General features: G+C 44.6%; 1 protein-coding gene across 7 annotated transcripts in view; it reads left to right on the top strand.

The window, feature by feature from the left end:
• Positions 1-26,546, top strand: part of Smyd3 (SET and MYND domain containing 3) — a 566,094-nt gene that overhangs the window by 430,128 nt on the left and 109,420 nt on the right. For all 7 annotated transcript variants that reach the window (NM_027188.4, XM_006496982.4, XM_017312211.2 and 4 more), the window contains one exon: positions 1,492-1,602. In NM_027188.4, coding sequence (NP_081464.1) covers positions 1,492-1,602 — 111 coding nt within the window. The remainder of the gene's footprint in view (positions 1-1,491; positions 1,603-26,546) is intronic.

Genomic DNA, 26,546 nt, shown 5'->3' with positions numbered 1-26,546 from the left:
TCCCCCACACCCATAATTATGTTCTGCATTTGAAAACAGATAAATAAGTCATGTATACTGTATAGTACAAGCTGGTATCCATTACCAGAGTAAAGCAAAGGAAGACAAGGGGGAGGGGAGGAGCGCTGGGTGTGGCAGGAGCCAGTTGTTATTTTAAATAGGCTGCAGGTTAGGCCTCCTAGAGAAAATGGGATTTGATTGAAATGGAAGAGGACCAGAGAGGCCACCTTGGTGGATCTGGGAGAACTCAGGCCTGAAGGGAAAATATGAAGGGACAACAAAGAGGCCAGACTAGCCAGAGCAGCAAGAGCCATGGAAAAGGGGGAAGGGAACGTACAGGGAGGGCCATGCGTTCAAAGGAGTGGGTGCAGCTTATATGAAGCTCTTGCTTCTCTGTCCCCAGTGATGAAAGACCCATATTTTACTTGGGTCATCAGACTTAATATTTTTGACAAATTTGAAAAATGAATATTTAAAAACAGTAACCATAACAAAACGTTTTATCATTAGAAACACACACACACACACACACACACACACACACACACACACACACACACACATTCTTACCAAATAGTAAACAAGTTTCTAAATGAGGACTTTGTATTTCCTTCCTCCAATTCAGCATTGAGCCTATGCAGTCCAGAGGCCACACTCGGGTTGCTCTGTAAGACCTTGGCTTTCCTCAGACAAAAGGGGGCGCTATTGCAGTATTTCAAACTGAAGAAAGCCTGTCTGACTTCAATTGTGGTGAAGGCTAGATTGTAGAATGCAGAGATTCCTTCTAGGAGAGAAGGGCCAAGGGTGGGGTGGGGAGACCATCCTGAGATGGTGGTTGGCCAGGTTGGGATGTAACAGTGGGAAAGATTAAAAGTGGTCACTTCTGGATGAATTGTTAATGTGGATACAACAGAACTTCCTGATGGTTTTGGATGTTAGAGTCCAGGGAGACACAAAGGGTTCAGTCTAGACAACATGAATAGAGCTACTGCCTCCTCTCCTAACTAGGGAGGCTCTGCAGGTGAGTAGGAAGGGGAGAAGAGTTCTGATAACTGTGAACTTGATTCTTGTGTGTTGGGGAAACATGTTTATGCCCATGGTGTTACCTGAAGACCAGGGACCCAGAACAGAGTGAAACTGGCCTCTCTGGTCATCAAGGGTCATAGAATTTATGGTCAAACCTTAGTGACAGTAAATATGAAATAACTCCTGAGGTTTTTCTGTTTGATGGAAGAAAAACAAAAGACAAAGATAAAGTACAAAATTGTGTCCAGGTTATAAACGTGATTCTTTAAATTAAGCATGTAATGTCTGTATGTTGACAGTGAGCCAGACTAGAATAAGACACATTACAGTCGCCAGGGGAGGAGGCTGTAGGTGGCTCCTTTCTCTTCCTCCCATTGATGTCTTACTCTAAGCATTAGCAGTGATGATAGCAGTAGAAGCAAATGAGTGTACCAGTCATGCAAGCCTTTCCTTCGGTTCCCACAGCTCACCATCTGCTACCTGGACATGCTGATGACCAGCGAGGAACGCCGGAAGCAGCTGAGGGACCAGTACTGCTTTGAGTGTGACTGCATCCGATGCCAAACCCAGGACAAGGTAGGTGGAATGAGAGCAGATTGAAGCTTTCCATGGTGGTGTCTGAAGGGTCTGGGGAGCTCGGCTGTGTTCACACTGCTCCAAAGTGCACAGCTAAGTAGAACAGGGCACTTGCTGCACTCTTCATTTCCTGACAAGGCGAGATTTACAATCTGTGGGGCTTCAGGTATCATGGAATATAGACATTAAACACATGACATTAAACATGTAATTAAAAGGATATGAAAGGCCAGAGGGCTGTTGAGAGCATACAGTAAGAAGCCTGAATTATGTTACGATTGATAACAGTTACTGCTGAGCAATAAACATACCAAGTCGTATTTTGTCTTCTTAGTTCTTTTAAATTGGTTCCAAAAGGCTCTCTTCTGCGGCGCCTTATCAGATGGAGCTCACTTACCTCAGGACTCTCACTCTCCAAGGAAGGAAGAAGAGCCAAAACTAATGCCATAAACATAATAAACTGCTCTTCAGTTACTCATGCACTGTCCTCATTTTGAACTTATCTGCTTTGGTTTGCACGCAATCAGGTTATGCGCCATCATCTTCCTTCTGCGGGGTGTTTGTTTACGTTGTTAGATGTCTTTTATGGTCATGATCTCATTTTATGTCAATACTTATAAATAAATTGTGAAGCCAAACTCAAGGCAGCCTCAGAGATATGCCTCTGGGATGATACGAAGAAAGAAGGGACAGAAGCAGCTCTCCCATTCAGGTCAACTGGCTCAGCCAGGTTGTTCTTGTACCATGCTGGGGCCACCTGTGGTTGTCTCATCACTGTGGAGAGGTGACTGCTCTTCTTGAGAAAGGACCGTGAGCCCCTTTGAATACTGGAAACCACAGATATAAGTGGTTTTGCATGAAAAGGAATTTTAAGAACTGGGAGTGGTGGCACATGCCTTTAATTCATGGTCTTTTATCCCAGAAGCCATGGGTGGGATGTGCCTTTAATCCCAGAATTCATGGTGGTACATACCTTTAATCCAAGCACTTTAGGAGGCAGAGGCAGGTGGATCTCTGAGTTCAAGGGCCGCCTCATCTCTGGAGGGTGTTCCAAATCAGCCAGGGCTTTACAGTTGAGGCCCTGTCTCAAAGGAAAAAAAAGAATTAAGTAGGAAAAGTTGGATCTACTACAGATAGATAGCACCAAGATTCAGCCTACTTTAGTGTTATGCTATATAAATGCTCAGCTATATGTTTAATGCTTATTAATGTATTTTAATTTTTATTGTAACACGGGGTGTCACAAAGTTAAAAAAGTAGTGTCTTCCTGCCTCAGCTTTCTGAGTTGCTGTGATTATAGGCCTGCACCAGCAGACTGAGTTTCTATGATGGTTTGAATGAGAATCGTCCCAGTGGGTTCATATATTTGAATATCTGGTACCCAGTGAAACTGTTTGGGAAGGATCAAGGGGTGTGGCCTTGTCGGAGGAGCTATGTTTCAAAAGCACACACCAGGTCCAGGGTCTTGCTCTCTGCCTGTAGTTCTCATCTACTGCCCCAATGCCATGCCTACCTGGCTGCCTGCTTCCCATCATGCTCTCACTTTGACATTCATGAACTCTCTGACACTGTAGTCAAACTCCCAACTAAATGCTTCCTTTTATACATTGCCTTGATCATGGTGATTCATCACAACAATAAACAGTAACTAAGACAGTCCCCAGGTCATTTCTTTTTCTGCAGCAGTTCATAGCATGTGGCTATGTTCCTATGTCCTCTTGTTCCCAAGATAGCTGCTGTCTCCAGTACCTAGTTGGTGTGTTCAAGCTCCAGATAGGGAAAAGAAGATTCTTTAGAGATTAGGGAGCAATGTAGATACTCTTGGGGATGTGGACTTACAGTCCATGTTAAAAGCACTTCATAGAGGGATACACTTGTCATTAGGTAATTTTGTCATTGTGTATGTAGAACATGGTATACTTACTATGGTGAGCTTGTTTTATAGAGTATAGTCACTGCTCTGAAATTACAAGATATAGCATAACGAACAATTAACAGTCATTTGTTGACAACTGTATATTATACTTGATTGTGCATATACTTGATTCTATTGCCAGCACAGTAGGCTTCTTTATACTGATAATATATTATGCAGTAATGCTACAACATCTATGGTATCACTATGCAACAGTCCTGTTCAGCTCCATCATAGCACTATGGAGCTCTTAGTATGATGTCAATTAATTATAACCAACTCTCAACAACATGGAAGTTAACAAATCATAAGATATGATACTCAGATGGAGACCCAAGAGAGCCAACTGGTGTGAATTCCAGACCAAAAGTTTATAGGTTCAAGACCAAGAGTTCGTATTTAGGTCTGAAGCCAGGAGTAACCAATATCCCTGTTAAAGCAGCAGGTGGATACTGTTCCCTCTTAACTAAGGAAAAGCCAGCCCTCCTTATTCTGTGCAGGCCTTCAGCTGACTGGACAAGGTCCACTCACACAGGAGGGAGGGAAATCTCCCTTACTTAGTCCATGGATATAATGTTAATGTTGGTTATCTTGTGGCCAGTCAGGTTGGCATGTAACAAACATGACTTGTCATGAGTGCCATGTTAGAGATAGGCCAAAGAGTGGAATCCAGAAAGTATCTGCTTAAGCTACTGAAGTCTAGTCCAATCTGTATGTGGCATATTGATTATTCTGTCTGTATTATAAGGGACACAGACTACGTGACTTTAAGGCCTCATCCAGCCCCATTGTTCCATATTTGTATGAAGTGTTTCCATGTGGAGACAAGCAGGGTATGTACTTACATGTATAAACCTGTTATATTTTCAATTTCCCATTTATCTGGAAATTTTGCTCTGCTTAATGATATCTGTGACCAAGTCTCCATAGTGTTAATTTGCCCAGGGGGAAAACTATCCACAGGTCAATTCACTACTTAGCACATTCCCCAAAGGCTGTAAACTCAAATTCTCAGGACAGTCAACATTAACTGTGTTTCAGTCCTCGATTTGTGTTTGTCTTGGAACCTGGGAAGCCCATTGTCCCAGCTCTCCTAGTCACGCAGTATCACGCTGCTGCACACATCTGCCTGCTGCTGGAGTTCACCGGTTTCCTGTTTCAGGAAGTCAGGAACCCTACTTCCAACATGTACAGTATGCACACGTGAATTTTCCCTTCTAAACCAGCAGCAGCTTACTATCTGGAAGAAATAAAACTGCCCACCTTAAGGAGACTTTGAAATGTTAAGGGACCTCTATGTCTTTCCTCAGGTCAGAACCTAAGACAGCACAAGCAGAACAGATCACACGGGACTGACCATTTCCATAAGTTTGTGGCTGGTACAGAACAAACTTCCCTCAAGGCCACATGCTTTATTGCCTCCCCAACCCAAAGAAGAAGAAGAAAAAAATCTGTGTTTACTGGTCATGTCACTTTTGCTTCCCTAAAGCCAACTGTATTTAATTCTTCTATTAAATCACCACAGCTAGGCGCTGAGGAGATTGCTCAGGGCGTAAGAGTGCTTGCTGTGTGAGCGTGAGGAACCTGAGTTTGCATCTCCGACACCCACATAAAAGCTGGAAACAGCCATGCATGCCTGTAACCCCAGAGCTGAGCGCAGAGATGAGAGGATCCTGTGATCTTGCTGGACAGCCCAGTCTAGCTAAACAGCAGCAAGCTTCAAGTTCAGAGAGAAGCTTTGTCTCAAGAGGATAAAGCAGAGAGCAACAGAGGAAGGCATCCAGTGTCCTACTCTGACTTCCTCCTGTGCATACACAGGCATGTGAACCTGCATACACATTCATACACACACACACACACACACACACACACACACGCGCGTGTGCACGCCCCAAATACCACACACACACTGTGCACATACCCATATACCATACCACCCCCAATATGCACACACACACCACCACCACCACTACTATCACACACTACACAAGGCACTGCATGCATACACACATGCCATACACATGCCCCCAATACACATATACACATCACACACACATATATACCACATACACATATACACAAACCACATACACATATATATCTCATACCACATACGCATAGACACACCCCAGTATGTAATTTATTGAAATAATAATGGGCTGCCATGTCTGTCAGTCCACTCATAGCTCTTGTTTCCTACAAGATCATGAAGTAACCCCTGCCTGCTCTCCAGCTCTTTCTTCTCACTCACACTACATCCTGTTTCAGAGAAGGCTTTCTTGTGCACCTCTGTTTTGGCGCCTTTGCTCTGCTCAGGGTTAGTGCTCAAGATAAACTTTCAACTCATAGCTCAGTATTTTGTGTTTTCCAAGGTCATGGCCCCAAGAGCCAGATGTTTTCCTTACTTCTTTCTTTTGCAAATACCAATTTCCTTTACCCAAAATATGCTAAAATTATGTTCATGAACATGTGTGTGCACATACAAGCATGTATTTATACATATGTGAGACTATCTGAGTATGTCACACAACAGCCAAGCATTTTTATATTTATTTGAGAGATAAATGAGATGAGACAAAAAGGTAAGACAGGCTAGTCCCCAGAATGTATGCCCAATGATCCTTTTCATAATGGCCTAGATAAATCACAGATTCGCTCTGGACTTGTTAGTACACACAGCTAACAGCAGTTTCAGAATTCACAAAAACCACAGAATTGAGCACACACCTGACTTTCTGCTAAGTCACAGTTCTCCTCAAACTGAGGCAGAATTCTTCTCAGACCCCATGGCCTCTGAAATACCTGAGTTTTATATTCCTCAGTGAGACTAATTGACATAATTTTAAATTATATCTTAAAAATCAAAGAATGACAAGCAACGGTGTGATCCTGAGGAGCGTCTCTCTAATGGTTTGTTCTACTGCAAGAATAAATTTTCATCTTCCTCAGACAAAACCAGTGTGCAAAAATGCTTCAGGTAACCCTTCCCAAGTGTTGTTTGTTACAACTAAGGCCTTACACTTGTCACCTTTACTAAGGCAAATTGTGTGCATTTTGAAAAGTCAAAGGGTCCTTGCATGGTTGATAACATCAGGGCTCTTCTGGTTGGCACCAAAGTTTGGCCCTTCTGCAGTTTGCACCCCACTTGTCCTTAGTTCATATTGTGCTGAGAGCGTGGTGGTACCATGCAGGATGACCAGCCTTGATTTCTGAAGGCGCTGGGCATCCGTGGCTGTGCCTCCTAACTGAGGCACCTGGGCAGGAGGCTGCAGAAAGAAGCCATGCTTGGTCAGGAGAGAAAGTAATGCTAGGTTAAAGCTGTGTTCAAAGGGAAGCAGGCGTTTCTATCCAAGGATATTATTCTGGTAACTTGAGTCCACTTGAGATGTGAGCAATTACTACTTAAAAGTCATTAGTAAACCAAGATGTTTTTCTTTTCTTTTTTTTCCTGTTGCCTTCCCCTGTTTTGCTAAGTTAATTATGAACAGAACTGCATCGTGGCAGGATGGTGAGGCCAGACAGTTCTGAATTGTTTCCCATTCCAAGTTTTAACAGTCTAAGCAGAATGTGTTTCCTGTTTCTAAAGTTTTCGTCATAGGCAAGGTATGTTATCTCCAGGAAGATAGGAGAGATTTCGCAGAGGAGAGAAGAATGCAAAACAGACACACACAGCACACACACACACACACACACACACACACACACACACACACACACACACACGTTATCCAAGGATAACCTGTGGAAATCAGTTTTTGTCTTCCATCATGTGGGCTCAGGGAATCGAACTTGGGTCCTCAGTCTTGGCAGCACACACCTTAACCTACTGAACCATCTTGTTGACCTCTTCTTGCTTTTGCAAGTAAGCAGGGGATGGCATCTCTAAAGTGGTTGCAGGGATGGCTGATGTTCATGTTAACAAGGAAAGGTGTTCTTGACTTCATAACCCAGACTCCTGCACCCAGGGCTGCCACAAAGCACTGGGTAACCTCTAAGCAGGTCCCATGGACCATCTCTTTCCTGGGAAGTCATTAGTGTGACCTTTATGTTTGTCATAGAATATGCTGTCCCAGCACCACAGTGTTCGATGCCACAGTGTGTTTCTCTAAGCAGACCAGTAGGAATCTTCTTGCAGCTTAGCTGGGTTCCAGAGTTCACCATACATTTAAGAAGAGTGTCATTCCATAATCCGTAATGACACAAACACCACCTTATAACCTTCCAGTTTCTGCAAATATCTACTGGCTTTTGGCATATTCTAAGGATATCAAAACTCTGGCTTCTCTGGACCACACTGGGCAAGAACTGTTAGATCATACCTGTACTGGCTGGCTTTGTGTGTCAACTTGACATAAGCTGGAGTTATCACAGAGCCTCCCTTGAGGAAATGCCTCCATGAGATCCAGCTATAAGGCATTTTCTCAATTAGTGATCAAGGGTGGGAGGGTCCCTTGTGGGTGGTGCCATCCCTGAGCTGAAAGTCCTGGGTTCTATAAGAAAGCAAGCTGAGCAAGCTAGGGGAAGCAAGCCAGTAAGCAGCATCCCTCCATGGCCTCTGTATCAGCTCCTGCCTCCAGGTTCCTGACCTGCTTGAGTTCCTGTCCTGACTTTCTTGGGTGATGAACAGCAGTGTGGGAGCGTAAGCTGAATAAACCCTTTCCTCCCCAACTTGCTTCTTGGTCATGATGTTTTGTGCAGGAATAGAAACCCTGACTAAGACAGTACCTTAATGTGAAGACCCCAGTCCATGGTTCAACAACCACTGCAGATACGATGCAGAGAATAGTTTTTCTATTAATGGAGCATTGTACTTACCCCAGTGCACTGTCCACAGCTGTGTGTAAGAAACAGAAAGTATATCTTCTTTAGAGGACATGATAGATTAGAGTAGCTGCTGAAGTTTTGGCAACACCAAATACTTTGGAGGTGCTTGACTGAGTTCCTTATATGCCACATCTTGTCTAATTTCTGCATCTTGTGTAAGCGGTGATTGCTCTATTCCCATTCCATACATGAGCTAACAGGGATCTCTACTATATGGCCTTTTCCAGTTTGTTGTGCGTAGCTATAAATCTGTAGCAAATATAGCCATCCACATTTGTTTTAAAAAACTGAAATGTAGTTTATGTTTAGCAAAATTCACTTTAAAAAAAAACTATACAATTCTTCCAGTTCTGACAAATGAATGAAATTGCTGTTACCACCCTTTAGGGGTACAGTTCTACTGTATGCCCTTCAAAATTCTTTATTTGGCTTTATTGATAATGTTTATGCTTGATATCCATCTGGGTACTGTGTCACATTTTTATGCACGTATGTTCTATGTAACCCAGTTTTAGCATATTTATTTTCTCAAACATGTTTAAGTTTGCTTTCTATTGCTGTAATAGAACACTAACTAAAAACAACATGTGAGAAGCAAGGTTTTATTTCATTTTACAACTCCCAGGTCATACTTCATCACCGAGGGAAGTCAGGTCAGGAAACCAAGGCAGGAACTTAGAGACAGAATTTGAAGCTGAGTCATCAAGGAATGGCGCATATAAGCTTTTTTCTGAGGGCTTGCTTAGTTACCTTTCTTATGTAGCCCAGGCTTACCTGCCCAGGTATGGTACCACCCAGAGAAGGCTGGGCCCTCCTTCATCAATCATCAGTTAGGAACATGCCCCATAGACACACATAACCATAGTCCATTCTGAGGGAGGCAATTCAGTTGTGATTTCCTCTTTCCATGTATGTCTAGGTTTTTGTTGAGTTGACAAAAAATACTTATGGGAAACAGTTATCAATATTTTATGGCAAAACATTTAAAATTCTTTCTTCTTTATTTTTGAGATCTATAGTAGCCACTCCCTGTCTGTAGTCACCCTACCAGATCTTCTAATCCAGACTCAACTAGAACCCGACACCCATTCGTCAGTCTCTCCTTGGGGCTCCCTTCCCTGTTGTCCCTGGTTGCCATCACTCCATTCCCATCTTGGTTTTTCAACGGTAGGAACTGAACTTAGGCATCCCTAACACCTATTGAGGCAAGTGCTGCACCACTGAGCTATATTCCCAGCTCTCTATTTTCAGCTTCCATGAGATCAACGTTTTTTAGATTCTACATGTGAATGAGATCCTGTGGTGAGATCTTTGACTGGCTTATCTTTCTTGCTTGTTCGACCCATGTTCAGACCAACACCAGTAGTTCCTTCTTTTTTTCTCATGGCCACCTAGCATTCCATTGCATGTATGCATACATGCATTCGTTTGTAAACATGTATGCACGTGTAGCGATATTCTTTATTCATCAGAATATTCATCAGGTGGAAGGCACAGGCTGATTTCATTCACAGCTATTGAGAATACTGCTGCAGAGAGCACGGAACAGAATTACATCACTGTGGTGTCCTGATCTCATTCCTTTGGAGATAGAGTAGAATCCACAGATCATCAAGTAATTCTACCTTAGTTTTTGAGAGCCCCTCCCTCCACCCCCGTAGGTTTCCACCCAGACTGCAAGAGATGATTGTAATTTTCATTTCATGCAGATCAATATTTAGGATTGGGATTGCTAGTAATATGGCAAATATATGTTGAGCTTGATCTTGCTCCGTTGTTTTACTGAGTGACAGACACATTGGAATTCCCACCAACCGTGACTTAGAACTCTGTAGACACTCATTCTTGTCAGCCCTGTTCTTTATTCTCAGTTGTCCTCGTATGTGATGTTATGCATTGTCATCTGAATTTGGACTTAATTTGTATTCATTAATGGCTAATGATTGTCCTTTCAAATATATCGTATACCCATAAGTGTGTTTCACATGCTTATCTCATTTGAAGACACATTTGTTCATATCTTTCGCCTATTTGGAAAAAGTCTAATGTTTTCTTGCTGAATGATGAGAGTCTTTGATTCTGTATAGCAAATACACGTCATGTAATTTGTTTCTCTCCACCTGGGCCTTGACTTTTAGCCTGTTGACAGTCTTTGAGGAGTAGGAATTTGGGTTTGATTGCAGCCTGCTCTATGAGCATGTTCCTTGTGTAGATGAGGCCTTGATGTTCTGTGTAAGACATCTTTGCCCAATCCAAGAGAACAAAGTTTCTTTTAACTTGTGCTTTCTATTCAAAATTTATATTTTGGGGCTTTATGCTCATGTCATTATGTGGCACAAGGTTTCTTTTTTTCTTCTTTCTTTTTTTTTTTGCATATGGATATCCTGCTGTTCTGGTATTGCTTATTGAATCAGCATATTATTCATTGTAACTCATTTTAAAATTCTATTCGTTGCATGTGTATGGTGTGGGGGAGGAGGGCTTGCAAATGGGTGCCTGTGGAGATCAGAAGACATCTTTTAGGAGCTGATTGGCCCCTTCCACCTTAGCAAGGGTGCAGGTCCTCACGCTTGCTCAGCAAATGCCTTTACCTGATGTGTCATCCCAGCAGACCCTCAGTCTCTCTTTTTGAAGCCCCAGGATAATACAGGAGTAGTGCTGAGGTAAATCAAGGAGAAGTGGGAGGCATGGTGAGTAACTGGCAGTGAGATCATAATATGGAAAGTGAGTGCTTGAGAGCACTCTGGCTCTGGGTCCTGCTGCATGCGGGCCATGGCAGGCTTTCTTCTCCCCTTTCTCTCCTGTAATTGGGAGACTTACCGATACTTGGCCAAGCTGTTTTGCTTCCAATTAGATAATGTGTGTGTAACTTGGGAGATGGAAGATGCTCAGTATTGCTGGCTGTTATCATTCTAAAATGATCCATTTGAAAGTTCCAAGAACTACAGTATCCCCGGTTCCTGTTATTTGATGATAAGAATCTGAATTGCTCGCCTAGGCTTCTTGGCAGCTTTCGAAGCCTTCCTGCTTCAGTCATTAGTCATCTCTTATTCCCTTCCATTTGCCATCTGTGGGACTCCAGTGGTCCCTGTGTTAGGGTGCTCAATATTCTTCATCCATAATGTCCTTCTCACGCCCCCCCTCCTGCCCAGCTTATACTTCTGAGAAGCAAGCTGGATCTGGCTGCCCTGGGCTTTGAGGATACATCACTGCCTTCCACCACTACCACCTCCACCCTGGTCCCCCTACAGTTCCCTGCATAGCTCTGAGGGCAAAGTGGACGCAGATGTATGTGGATCTATACCTTGATTTTCCCCAAGGTCTCCTCCATCTGAGACCTACGCTTCTTTCAGGGTTTTCTGTGTGAGGATTGCTTTTCTTAGCCAGCTGTGGTGAGAGCACCCTGCGCTCCCACCACTCAGGAGGTGGTAGCAGGAGGAATTGCAGTTCAAGGCCAACCTTACTACATGCTGAGCTCAAGGCCAGCCTGGGCCACAGGAGAACCTGTGCTAAAATACAAAAAAGGAGGGAGATAACTGATTTCCTTGCTGGATGAGGCCACACTTGGACCCATTTGCTCAGAATAAGACAGAAGTTGTGAGGCATCATGGGATAAACCTCCCTGCTGTTTATTCCTTATTCATTGTAGTTCAGGAAGGAGAGACCACATTTTGCTGGCCCTAAGCCTGAAACAGACTATGAGACCGTATATCTATTCGTCCTCCTCCTCTTCTTCCCCTCCCTCCTCCTCTTCCTCTTCCTCCTCCTTCTCTTCCTCCTTCTCTTATTGCTCATCCTCCTTCTTTTAAGATGTTTGAGTCTGTGCACGTGTGAGTGTGGGTATGTATACAGTGTGTGCCATGGCACATGTGTGGAGGTCAGAGGATGACCTTGAATGTCAGCCCTTACCTTCTACCTTATGTAGAACCCTCCTGTGTCTGTGTGGGCCCTGGCCATGTGAGTGCTGGGATTACAGACACTCTCTATTTGGTTTGTTTTCCCTTGGGTTCTGGGCATCTCAATGTTTTCACAGCAAGTACTTTCCTCAGTGTGTCTCTGCAGCTCCTGAAAATACATATATTCAGTGCTCACAGCTGGAGCATCACCCTCGTAGTCAGAGTGCAAGTACCTCACTGCACAGCAGCAGTGGGCAGCAGAGGGCTCCAGAACCTGCAGGTAGCCACTCTCATGACAGTGAGAAGAACAGCTCAGATTTCAGAGATGGGAGGATGTGCTCTAATCCCCTTCCTCGTCTTACTCTTTGCAGAAGTGGAATGGTTCAGAGTTACTTTTGTTTGGTGTGTTTCCTCCCTTACCTACGCACTGAACTCAAAAGTGAACTTGAACTCTGACCCTTTCTGTCTGCCATACTCGCCAATGCCCTTACAGTCTGTAGAGTGTACTTAGTTGTACTCCCACCAGCACAGCCGTCTACTAGTGTCTCTGTTGGAATGTGGGCCAAGGTGAGAGAGTGAGTTTTCTAGCTGCTTGGGTGGGGCTTCATGGTTAATAGGCATAAGCAGTTCCGAAGGATGGAACTGATCCATTTGAAAGAACAACGTGAACCCCATTTGTCTCCATTTCAGAAGTTGACCCCGTGACCTCCCCAGCACCCACCAATGAAATTTTAGATTACCTAACCCACCCTATAAATACAGAACAACTCACATAGTAGTCAATCAAAGTTACACTAATATCACCGCTTTGGCCCCTACCAATCATATTAAAGATTGCCTAATCCTTCTAGAGAGTCCCCCTGGTTCCCTGTAAGAAAGCCTGTGTGCCTTTGTCTGGGGTCGACATTTTGGACAGTGGTTGACCCCGCACATTGGTCATTTCTGCAGAATAAACGCTCTTTGTCTTTGCATACTATCTGAGTCTGGGGTCTTCCTTTAGCAACTTTCAGACCCTTACACATTCACTAGTCCCCGGGAGGATCCATAGTGTCACTGTGTAATTCAGGTGTGTGACTTACCAGGTGTGTGTCCCCCCTTCCCAGACCCCTGACTGAAAAGTGGCTCTGAGGCTCCACCTACATAGCAAACATAGCATCTACAGTCCATCCTCCATTTTCTGTCCAAAGCTGCTGACATGATGGCCAGAGAGGCTTTTTGCTATACACTGAAGATCCCAGGCACAGAGCATGTTGCTTGCTTAAATTCATAAGCAGAGAAGACAGGGAAAGTTGTATCAGGGTCAGTTTGATGGGAATAGCTGCAAGAGATAGGAAGGCTCTAGTTCAGAATGTCCACCGTAGAGAGGGAGGAAGTGAGTAGTGCCATGTATAACTAAATAACTGGACCGTTAGGTTCAGTTGGTGCAGCCATCATACCGTACCCCAGAACTCCCAATCAAGCTCAGGGCTGCCCTTGGATGTGGGGGTCAAAGGTGAAAGGTTGAGGAAGAAATTGGTCTACGATGATTCTCACGGCGTTGTTTCGAGAAAGGCTTCTGAGAACTCTTCTTGCATATCCATGAGAGCAGTTGTCTGTAAACACAGAACGCCAGCCTGGTCTGATCACCAGCCAGGAAATTGGCAGATGGCATGTTTCAGATACTCACCTGCTTCCAAGGCTGTCCCTGGGCGCTTCTGGACAGGTTAGGACACTCACCCGTTACACTGAGGTGTGGCTGTCAGAACATGTGTCCCTGCAGCTGTACCCCCTTTAGTGAGGAAGCTGCTTGGTCTCCATGGCTGTTCCAGCCTGTTTTCTGTGTTCTTTGCACCTACATTGCCAGTCTGCATGGCAGATCCCGGGGACTGCAATAATTAATAATGAAGCTTTCTCTGACTCTTGTTTAAAATGTAAAGTAGGGATCTAGAATCACTTTAGCCTGTCTATATTGTTAGAACTGGAAAGCTGCAGCTAAAGGCCCTTAAACAGTTGTCCCTACACTTGTCATTAACTAGCTCTAGGCAATAAATACCCTCATCCTTAACTTGTAAACATCTTGTTCTGCTCGGAATTTAGTTAATCTAGGCATTTTCTCAATACCTTCTTAATGCTAATTTCTTAATTTATTGTGCCCTTTAATCTGGAACACATAAAATAGCAGCCAATTAATAAATTATGCTTCTTACAACTGAAACAAAAGCACACTAATTATTCTAAACGATTAGGCTGCACTCGACACAGTAGAGGGCCTCAGTGTGTAACAATCTCTCCAGAAGATGAGAGTTGCCCAAATTTTACATCCTATAACTGAATATCTTCTTTTCAAGGCAGCTTCATTTAGGGAGGTCAATTCAAACCATTGTGCAGATGGTAAGTACTAACTGCCCTAATAGCGTGTCATTGTGTCCGAGCTCCACAAAAGATCCAGGGTAGCATTCTCCACGAGCTTCATCCTGTAGCTGTGTGCAGGCGGCTCTCTAACTTAAAAAGTCAGAGAAAGCTGCCGCAGTCAGCGGAGAAAGGTGGAAAGCAGAAGTGAGGACAGATTAAGGAACTGGGATTGTGCAGGCTCACGAAGAGTCCTACCCGGGGCTGTCTGAGCTTCCTGGCTTCCTGAGCTGTGGAAACAGACAGAGACTACATGTAGCATGGTTGACTTTGTTTTTAATAGGCTACCATTTCTTCTGTGGATGTCTTCTAAGAAAAGTCTTTCCCAACCATTTGGCCTCTGAATTTTCCCAAAGTTTCCCCTCTTCCTAGTTTCACAATCTGTTGCTCTTGCTGGATAACTCCTTGGAGGAATGAGATGTTTTGAAGGGGGGGGGGGGGAGGGAGAACCAGACATTATACCAAAAAATATTGTATAAAATTATTTTTCTTGTTTAGATCATTCTACTTTATTTGTTGCTTCTATGACAACAGTCAACAAGAACTTGTGCATCCCACTGTGCTCTTTAGAGACCTACAAGGAGAGCCTTTCACCTAAAGACCCCTTAAAAGCAAGTCACAGTTAATAGGAAGGGTCAATGCTGCAGGGCCATGCCCACATTCCTACAGAGACAGTCCCACATTCCTGCATTAGTCTGCTCTCTGTTGTTGTGATAAATACCATGACTAACTAAGGAAGAAAGGGGTGTATCTCATCTTCTGTCAGCGAGGGAAGTCCAGGCAGGGACTAGCTGGAGTTAGGCACCTGGAGCAGGCACCTGGAGGCAGGCACCTGGAGGCAGGCACCTGGAGGCAGGCACCTGGAGCAGGCACCTTGAGGCAGGCACCTGGAGGCAGACACCTGGAGAAGGCACCTGGAGGCAGGCACCTGGAGGCAGGCACCTGGAGCAGGCACCTGGAGGCAGGCACCTGGAGCAGGCACCTGGAGGCAGGCACCTGGAGCAGGCACCTGGAGGCAGACACCTGGAGCAGTGAAGGAGTGCTGCTCACATGCTTGCTTTCAGCATGCTTGTCTTCCCAGCTCCCGTAGAACAGCCCATTGAGCTTTGAGCCCTCAAAGTCTTTGTTAGACCAAAGTTCCAAAGAATTCCACAATCCTTCCCAAAGCAGCATAGTCAGATCGGTCACAGCCAGCAAGAGCCCATTTTCTGGTACTGAATTGTGTTAGTCAGGGTTCTGAAGAGTAACAGAACCAATGGGACAGGGAAAATGTATGACTAGGAGAAAGTGACACGCTGACAGAGTGCCTGGGATTTCAGACCTTGTGCTTGTGTGGGTTCCTGCCTTCAGCAAGATGCTTCTGTCAGCTTTATTAGAGCAGTGCTCCATCTGAGAGCCAGGACCTACTTCAGATGTTATCTCAGCTACCACTACCACCACTGCTACCAAAGAAATCTGTGCTACAGCTTGGAAAATGTAGCTTGCCATAATGCTATTGGTTTGATAATCATGTTACGAGCTGTTTTCCTTCTGGCCCCAAGTTCCCGCTCTACTGACTTGGACTCAAAATATATGTACAAATACCTGGGACATATAGCTGGGCTTGTTCCATGACTAACTAATAATTTAAAATAACCCATTTATACTAATCTACATTTTGCCACGTGGCTGGTTACCTCTGCTCAGGCACTGAGTGTCAGTCCTCCTCACATCTTCCCCAGTGACTCTTCCCCCAGGTCACTCTCTCCCAGAATTCTTTCCACCTACCAGATGTCCCACCTTTTATTCCAACCTTTCCTATAGACCATAGATTTTTTTAATTGTCAGGTGATGCATCCATATGAAACACAAGTTATTCTCTCTACAATTCTCCCTTTTAGTCCACTTAAAGGCTCTTTTTCTTAAAATAATAACCTATGCAATAATAACAACTATGAAAACTATTAGGTAAGATTTACATTCACAATGTTCAGTTCATATGTATTTGGCAACTTAGGAGAAAGTATTTGATTATCTATCTTATCTTGATGATTCAGAGTTCTGCACCTAAATAAAATTCCATCCTAACTTGTATTATCATCCTAAAAACATCTTCTTAGACCTAAAACACTTTCTTAAGTCGTGAACAACTTAAATGTAATTGTGAGGCTATAACTATCTAGTCTTCAGCCCCATCAGAGACTTGAGAAGGAATAAATATTACCTGAGTATGCAGGAAGTACAAGCAAGCAGCCTCCACAATTATAGAAGTGACAGAGAACTGTTGCCTGGACAGTCCCCCAAAATTGTCCTTATAACTTTGGAGCATCCGTCTGCAGCCTTCTGGCCTAGTATATCTGGCAGACTTTTTGTGAAGCAGGAATTAGGAAAGGCTGCTTACCCTGTCCTGGCAAAGCTCAGCAATTGACTTCCATGTATCTCTCTTTTTCTGGACATTTTGTCTACAGTTGCAGAAGGGCAGTTTTCTGCCTAGTGGCAGCTTGCCACATATAAAGCAAATTCCATATGGAACTTCTTCAGTTCTCATCAACTAGTCTCCAAGAGTACTTCAGCAATGGGCAGAAGGGCTTTTAATAAGGTCCGGGATTACTTATAATTACTTTGTAGACCTTGAAGATTGAGCAGACAGGTTAAGCAGGAAAAGTCACTAACTGTCTGTTTAGGGCAATTACTGGTTATCTGTTTCAATTTCTACACCACTCTGAACCCTGCCACATTAAGGAATGGAGGAGCGCCACCCACCTTCTCCAGAAAGTGTGATGGCCTCTGTAACAGCCTGCCCGTGGAAGTCCCTTTATTGACTCAGCCATTCACTCTGCTATGAGCTCATCCCAATAATTTTCACCTGGGAAAATTACAACTGCCACCACCCAGTCTTTCAATTAAGTACACTGCGCTGTGAGATGTATCATGTAGATTTTTATTAATTTAAATATTTTATGTCAACAGAAGGTAGATCACTATTTACCGGTGCAATGCTGTGTCTCACAGAACACATACATGTCATGGTAAAGTCATCAGCCCACCTCGTCCTACTGCAGAGCAGATGTGTGCTGAACGGAAGCTGGGACCCAGGGCGCTGTCAGGCATTTCTTTACTTTTCAGTCATTAGATAGTTGACTTAGAGACTTCATTGACAGTTTCTTAAATTTTGTTCTTTTTCATTTCAGCATGCCTCCCCTGTTTCGGGAAATATTTAAAAAGCGGCACCATCCTATGCTATACCCAGCTACTCTCTGCTCCCGGCAGTCCTCAGCAGTCTCGCCACCACTAGGCTAGCCCCATGCTGTGACCCATCATGGTTCTCTTACTGCGGATTCCGCTCACATTCCCAGCCGTCCACCCTCTGTGGTCAGCAGTCCCAAATCCCAGTAACCCTGTAAAACCAAAACTCTAGAAGCTTCTAATTTATCAGTCAGATTTATATATCAGTAAATTCTCAATTCACAAGATGGCCATACCATTCATTCAGAGCCAGTTGATATTGATATAAATTGCCTACCTAGATAAGACAAATTGTCCCGTAATTATCCATCCCTTATATGATATTCATAGCTACCTGTGGCTAAGGCCACGCAGACCCTGGATCGTCTTCCTCTCCCTCCATCTTCCTTCCTTCTTTCTCTTCCTTGTTTTCTCTCTCTGTTTCCTCCTTCTTCCCCAATCTTTTCAGCGCCACCTTCCCTTCCGCTGCCCAATCACCGGCTCTAGCCTTTATTTTACAATTTACAAGTTAAGATGGGGAGAAGGTTCACAAGAAGTCACCTGACTCACTCCTGTCCACAACCCCTCCTGGGAAAGTGGAATTAGCATCAAAATACAAACAGCACCAGGACTATCCACAGCACTCCCCAAATCTACCATCTCACCACCTATCATTAAAAATAGGCGTGGAGTCATTCCTCCAAATTATCTATTGAGGTTTGGCTTATTGTAGTCACTTCAAGCCATAGATGGCCCAACAGGCTGTTCATGTAGAGAGGAGGGTTGGTGACTGGGGAGTGGAGGATGTGCAGGCCTTTGTTGTTGAAAACTTGGAGAAGATTTCACAGCAGCTAAGTGAAGGCAGCAGGCTTGATTAATGTGAGTACTGGAAACCTACCTTTCCTGTGCAAAGAGGAAGTTAAATGAAGCAGCCCCAACTGATGACAGGCCATCTTTGCTTCTTGGTGTCTTCTGCCTACTGCAGTAAAAACTGCAATTTCTTGAGGATTTTCTCCAGCAGCATGCTCTCTTGCTTAGACTCTATAAAGGTGCGTTTTAAAAGCCTGCTTCAATGGAGCCCTTCTAGGCTTGTATTTTACATGGAGACCTCAAGCTGTCTTCTTTTAGGGGCTTCTTCCGAAGCTCTCATTAGCAAGAAGCCCTGGCCTCAGAAGGGTAGCCAGTTGCTATGTGGTCTAGCATCTGTGTACTTTCAGGCTCAGCCCAGGCTCTTGCCTGCCCCAGGGACTTTATACTTGGCTCCCATGGCCTGAAACTCAAACAGGCCCTTCCTGAAGCTTTGTGCCTGCCTGGCTCTTTCCTATGCCCCCACCTTCAGCTTGAGCCTCACCACACTGTGCAAATTGCTTGCCTCTAGACCATCTTTTTAGATTATAAATTATTCACTTAGCACAAGCATTCTGGATCATTTGTATTTAACGCCTAACTGTTTGTATGTTGACATTGTCAGCCCGGTTCTCTGGTGTGCCCTTGATATCCACGTGGTATCTAATAAATCTGGATTCCACAGAAGAGTAAGTGCATCAATATCATTACTAGAATGCTCTATGTTCCAAGCATCTCTATTACTGGATGCTTCATGATGACTTTTGTGCGTAGTACAATTTCATGATATTTTAAATGGTAAGCAGTCAGGAAGGGATATTCTGACCCTTCATCCCCCATTGTAACCGTTGAACATGGCCTGTCCCACTTACTCATATCAAGACTCACACCCTAACACATAAGACACCTGCTGGAAAGGTAGAACCTTTTTTCCAGTGCCATTTTGATAGAGTCCTTCCTCCAAGCAGTTTATGCCCTGGTGTTATTCTTCTCAGAAGGTGCACATTACCTTGGGAAGCCAAGCTGTAGTAACAGACCAGGGGAATGCACAGATATGTGAGTTTTCTAAACTATTGAAGTTCATAAATACTACCTGATAAAGATCTGTATAGTTTTATTGATTTCCTTGTTTGTTTTGGTGTTTTGAGGTAGAGACTCATTAGCCCAGGTTAACTTCAGACTTGCTATGTTGTTGAGACTGACCTTGAACGTTTCCTAGTCCTTTTGCCTCTTCTTTCCAAGTGCTGAGATTATAGGCATGGGCTGCCACGCCCAGCTGAGATCTGAACAGTTGTATAGTTGAAAAAGGAGATCTATTTCATAGATGCTCATAAACCTAGAAAGGGAGGGGACTGTGGAGGCCCCCCTCTGATATCAGGATGCTCTCCCACACCATCCAGGTTGAGCAAGCACTAGGCTCCTACAGAACCTTTAATGAAGGTCTCAGCACTTTGCCTTTGAGCAGATCACTCTCCTGTTGGGTTTCTCTGGTAGTGAGAAGTGATTACTCTCATGAACTGAAGGCTGCCTCATCTGACTTCCATCAGGGTCCTAGTCTGTCCCATGCAGCTGCAAAGGAAGAATAAATAGTCCTTAGCCCTCCTGCCAGTCCTCAAGTAGGCAGAATCTGGAAGCACTGTGCCATAGCAAAGTGCACATAGGCTTAGCAAGGTGCACATAGGTTTAGCATGATACACATAGGCTTTGGAATCACACAGCTGGGACTTAAATCTGTCTCTACCTCTTTGCAGCTACATGAGTTTAAGTTACTTCCTATCTCAACCACATGCTTGTCATCTGTAAATTAGGGAGTGAACTGGCTTTTAACTTTACTGAGATGACAAAAAGAGATAAAGCATTTATAATAATTACCACAATAAATCTCAATAAATGTTGTCAGGTTGCTAGCATCATTTGATATGCAGCTAGCCAGCTCTTTGAAACTTAGCCTCCTCTGTAGACTATGGAACATGGTTCCAACCAAGGATAGATTCCAGTGTTGACACTAGTCAGTGCAGAAATACAAGCAGAAATGTGTCCATGTATCATCTCATGGCACACCATGAAGAACTCTGTAATACCTTGTTGAATCAGATGAATTGTGTCTCAAGATTTTATTTATTGAAGACATTTGACACACTGGGTTCAGACTGGCTGGCTTTGTCGGTAGTGTTTTCTAGAAAACAACACTTTGTTTATTCAGGTCTTGGTGAAGTATTGGTCATTGGTAGACAGGTGTATATGCCACAAAACTTCCGTTCTGCAGACTGCAGTTGCCAACACTAGGCTGCTGCTATAGTTTCCTCTCAGTTCTTTGAGAGGAACTTTGGTAATTTCATGACTGCATTCACATAGTCCCTTCCATAGCCCAGACTATGGTTCATCTAGAATTAATGCTGTGAACTTAACCCATATCAGTATACAGTATACTTGATTATATCAACCCAGCTCTCTCCTCTCACTTCCTCCACCCCATCGTCGGCATATTCCTTCTCACCTTTATATTCTCTCTTCTTCCTCTTCCTCCCTTTTAAATAATGTATTTAGTTCCATTAGAACTACCTACATATTGACATGGGGCCGTCCCAGAAATGGACAACAACCACCCCAAGGCCCAGAAAAAGAAAATGGCTCTCTTTCTCCCAGCAAGTATCAGTTACCTCAGCTAGGGGTGAGGCCTCGTGAACTCCTCCCCATCTATTTTGGGATGTTGACAGGTTTGATCATCTTCTGTAGGTCTTACATAGGGAACTGTAAACACTGTGAGTTTATGAGTGTAACGGCCACGCCATGTCCAGAAGACAGCATTTCATGGCTTTCCTCCCACCATTTGGCTCTTCCACTCTTCCTACCTCACATTCCACAATATTCTCTAAGTCCTGGGTAGGGGCTGGTATAGATATTCCGTTTAGAGCTGAGCACCAACAGTCGCTAATTCTCAGCACTTCTGTCTGGACTGCTGCCCAGCACAAAAAGACGCTTCTGCAACCGAGGTTGAAAGCAGCATTAATCTATAGGTATAAACATAAGTATTTAGCCTGGAGTTTGGTAGCGTATCCATGTAGCAAAACGACAATGGTAGGTCCTCTCTTGGGGCCTTTGATGTTATGAGTGGTAAGCTTTTACTCAGGTCTATAGTATAATGTATAAATCCCCTCCTGTGGAACAGGTCTCAGATCCATTAGAAAGCCTTTGGTGACCTCCATAAGTCACCCCACTATTGCACCCCTCGGCACATGTTGCCTGAATGTTTATATTATAGTATACAGGTCCACCATTGGGAATGTCCACTGAATACCTTTCTCTCCTGGGGGCCTCTATAGCACATTCTAATGCTAGGAAAGCCAGCTTGTACCAAGGAAGTTCCCAGTACAGTTCCAGTTTGATTTCTCTATGTCCTGCAGCCAACATGTGTTGTGTCCTCAGCAGTAGGGTCTTGCTGTGTCATTATGGTAGGCAGCCAGGAGCACTGGCCACAATCAGTGTTGTCAGAGGGCCCCCTGGGCCTCACTATCCAATACCTCATAGGGAAGTGCCCCATGCCTGGTACTGAGATTTTTTTCTTAATGACCTGTGTTATCTGGGGAAAGACTGTCCATCTATGCAAGGTACCTCAGTTCAAGCTTCTTCTAAAAAGAATCTTATTTTTAATAGCTTAGCAAGTAGTAGGCTTCCATAAATGTTTTCACAGAGTCTTAATTTTGGCCAACCCTGTCCTAGAGCTCTCTGCTCTCCCATTCCCCCTCTCCCACCTGACTTAAGCCTTCAGCTCCCAGCATGTCTTCCTTATTCTAAAAAGCAGGGTTTCTCCCTAGTCTCTCTCAGCATTCCTTTAGGATTGCGTATCTTAGCAACATCAGGGTCTTTCTGTCAGCCGCCATGTCTCCTCTGGAATTGCACTGCTTCCTCACAAGAGCCCATGTGAGCCCATGGTTCTGGCTGGCTCCTTCCAGGTGCCCTGCGGCCTGGGTCCTCTAGTCCTGCTCCTACTGGGAAGCTCCTTGGGGCTGGTTTCCGTCAGCAGTCTGAGGGTTTTCTGTAGATGCTGAACCAGTGTGTTTGCACAGGCTACAGATGAGCCAAGCCCGCCTGCTCTCAAAGTGATGATTGGACAGCTTTATAAACTTAGAATCTCCTCATTAGCAAACTCTGCGGCTTCGTTGTTACAAAACAAAGTTCTTAGATGTGGTGTGGTAGCACCATCCATCTTCCAGGGTTAGCCAGTCACCAGGCAGCCACAGTCCCGTTTTATAAGGCAAATCTTAGCTGGAGAAAAGGAAGGTCATTTGCTTCTGTGAGCAAAGTCTCTTCTCTCTGTGTTTGGCGTCCTCTCTTCTGCCCAGCCTCATGTTCACTTCGGCTCACACCCTGAGCTCTGCTTTTCTGCAGCCCCCTGCCTTCTCTTTCTCAGCCGAGGATGACGTCAGCAGTGTGTTCCCACTGCTCTAGCACCTGTAATGCCGGAGCTACTGATGAAAAGCCCCGTGTGCCACCGTTGGACACCGTAGCTGCTCCAGCCCTTCCTTCTGCTAGGCTCTTGCCTTGCCAAGCTGTCCTGTATGTCCTCACTTGGCCCCTCCTTCACCATAGCCTCCTGAGTCCTCTCTCCTATTCTACTTTCTAAGCCCTTGCTCCCCTGATGTCAGTAGATCAGTGGTAACCAAGGCACAATGGGCAAGGACATCAAACAACTTACTGCCCTCCCCAGCCCATTGCTTTCTTCTGATGTTGCCTGTGGACCAGCCACCATCTCTGCTTCTGTGCTCTTGGCTGATTCTTCTGAGTCTCCCCTACTAAGCCTTCACTCCAAATCCTGGGCAGCAAAGGTCCCCATTCCTGCACCCCACCCCACCCCTACCCCTTGTCCCAGAGCGTGTGTCCTAGTTGCAATGTGTGAGATTTAGAAAGGAGACATGTGAGACATGTAACATTGTAGCCACCTGAAGTTACCATGTGTGAGGTTTAGATGAGATGTAACATTGTAGCCACCTGACTGTAAGCCTCTCCATGCCAAAACTACCTGTCATCTGAACCTGCAGTTTCAGTTCCTGGCCTTCATGTACAGTGTATTGAAGTAGAGACCATTTGAAGGGTACAACATTCATCATGGTGATGTGTATCGATCACTCTGTATATCTGTTGTAAATAAACTAATTTGTGCAAACCCAGAGGACATGGAAGAACAATTTTAAATCAAGTAGACAAAAGAAAACAAAACAAAACAAAACAAAACCCCAAACCATGAGCACTTTCAGCAAGTCATAATGATGTTGCCTGAAATGCTGCATATGGTCCCGGAGATCGAAGCCAAAGGCTGAGGGTTAGAGAGATGGCTCAGCCATTGATAATGCTTGCTGCCCTTGCAGAGGACCCAGGTTCTGTCCTGAGCACCTAGGTGGAGCGGGGCTCACAGCACCTGTGAGTCAAGCTTCATGGGATCAGAGTCCCTCTTCTGGCCTCCTCTGGAATGCCTCCCCCAACACATAAATAAAAGCCTATCTTTAAAAAACAGATCAAAGAGCCATGCAGTGGTGGCGCACACCTTTAATCTCAGCACTTGGGAGGCAGAGGCAGGCAGATTTCTGAGTTCCAGGTCAGCCTGGGCTATACAGAGAAACCCTGTCTCAGGAAAAAAAAAAAAAAAAAAAAAAAAAAAAAAAAAAAAAAAAAAAACCCAAACCAAACCAAACCAAAACAAAACAAAAAACAACCCTAAACAGATCAAAGGCTGAGGCCCTCCAAACCTGGTAGTCTCCAGACTTGATTATACATGAGAGTCACAAGGAATCTGATGTCACTAGAGCACCTGTCTGTCCCTCTATTGCCAAGGTGACCTGGGCCTATGTTCTTAGGAGATCTTGCAGGCAATTTGCACACACATCCACTGCTCTAAGATCTTGAGGAGGGGAAGAGCTGAAGGAACAAATACAGTCTTCCTGAGGGGAAGCCAAAGCGCTCGGCAACCCGGAAGTACCTCCCTGGGATGTGGAAGTGTGTGTGTGTGTGTGTGTGTGTGTGTGTGTGTATGTGTGTGTGTGTGTGTGTGTGTGTCTGTCTGTCTGTCTGTCTGTCGTCTGTCTGTGTAGAGTGTGCATGTGAATATCTGTGCATAGTATATGTCTATATGTCCTCCTGTGCAGTGTGTGTGTGTGCATGTGTGTGTATCTGTCTGTCTGTCTGCCTACCTGCCTGTGTAGAGTGTGCATGTGAATGTCCACATAGTATATGTCTATATGTCCTCCTGTACAGAGTGTGTGTGCATGCATGCCTGTGTGCCTGTCTGCCTGTGTAGAGTGTGTATACTCTATGCCTATATGTTCTCCTGTGCAGAGAGAGAGTGTGTGTGTGAATGTCTGTCTATGCAATTTCAGTAGAGTGGAGAGAAAGATGCTGCAGCCTAGCAGAGTAAACCAAAGCCTGTGACATACAAAGACAAGCAGATACATAACATTCCAGCTCCTGTTTGTGACGAGTAACGGAAGCCTTCACATAGAGAGCTTTCTCAGTGCCCTGCCAACCCATGTTCTTGCACTGAGAAAGAGGTTTTTATATTAGCTTACTTCAAAAAAGAAACCCTTATACATTCCAGTTTATGAACACTTACTAACACTAAGTTTTTACTTTCAATGTCATCTGGAATGTTAAATGGATAGTATAATGGTAATGGCTAGGGCCATATAATTTGGACATACAAAGAGTATAACCCAAAAAGAAAATAATTAAAAAGAAGCAAAAAGTAAGATCTTACAAGTTTCCTTAGGTGACACCACAGTACCCCTGGCACTGGGGACCCTGAGATGAGAAGAGAGAATCACAGCATTTTGTGTACCCCAAATGCCATTTTAGGACAGCCAAAGTTTGATGAGGACCTTATATTACAGCAATATAGTTTATACTTATACTGTTTGGAGCCAAAAAGATTTGATGTTGTCAGCATGCTGGGTTCCAGTGAAATATGCCCAGGACCCTGGCTCAGTGAACACCCTCTTTGGGGAGCTAAAATGTTCAGAGAATGCATTTGAGTCTGTATTTCTAGATCTCCCCACAGTTCCCAGCAGGTCCTGTGTGCGATCCCTTGCCCCTCTCCAGCCTTTCTCGTTGGGGGCTGTGAGGCCATAGGGACACCTCCACTCACCCTCTGGGGACGTTTTTTTGGAGTACCGTCAGACCTCTGTCTGGAAAGCTCTGTTAACAGTCATGCATGCTCAGTTTATAAGACGGTTACAAGGAAATGGAGGTGGGGGCAGGGTGCCAAACACAGCCAGAGCTTTTATCTTTGACATTACAAAGAGGTCTCTGGCCCGGGGCCAGGCTGGAGTTTACGGGAATATAAAATGCAGACATGTGCTTTCTGTTGGTGGGGCGCCAGGGGAAAGACGGGCCATGCAGCCAGACAGCACTTCACTTCCCTGGGATGCACAGTTGCTAAGAAGAGCATCCGAGTCTTGGTGGTTCAGAGCAGGGTCACTTGTGGCTATGAGGTAGGATGAAGAAGAGCCATGCCATATGCTGGCCTCCTCTCTTCCCAAGGTGAAAAAGGGGTGGCCCTGTCAACCCCATAGCCTGGGAGTGATGGCCTTCTGCAGTGACCCCTGCACCCCTCAGGAGCACCAGACTCCGGAAGTATGTGTCTGCATACTTATTGAAAGACAAGATAGACCTCCTCTACTTTTAAGCAAAGTTTTGATGTTGTACCCCTCAAACTGTGACATAGTCTTCTTGAGCTTTTTGTTCATTTGGCACGAGGTCAGAGGAGTCCGATGTGGCCTCATTAAGCATAAGGAAGTTCTTGTGGATTTGTGCATCCAAGCTCTGAAAAATAAAAGAGAGAAAGATAGATTAGTGTGCTACCAGAAGTTGCACTAACAGAT

This window comes from Mus musculus, chromosome 1 (assembly GCF_000001635.26).
Source record: "Mus musculus strain C57BL/6J chromosome 1, GRCm38.p6 C57BL/6J".
Classification (NCBI taxonomy): domain Eukaryota; kingdom Metazoa; phylum Chordata; class Mammalia; order Rodentia; family Muridae; genus Mus; species Mus musculus.
Note: the sequence above shows the minus strand (reverse complement) of the source record. Positions and strands in the feature narration are given on the sequence as shown.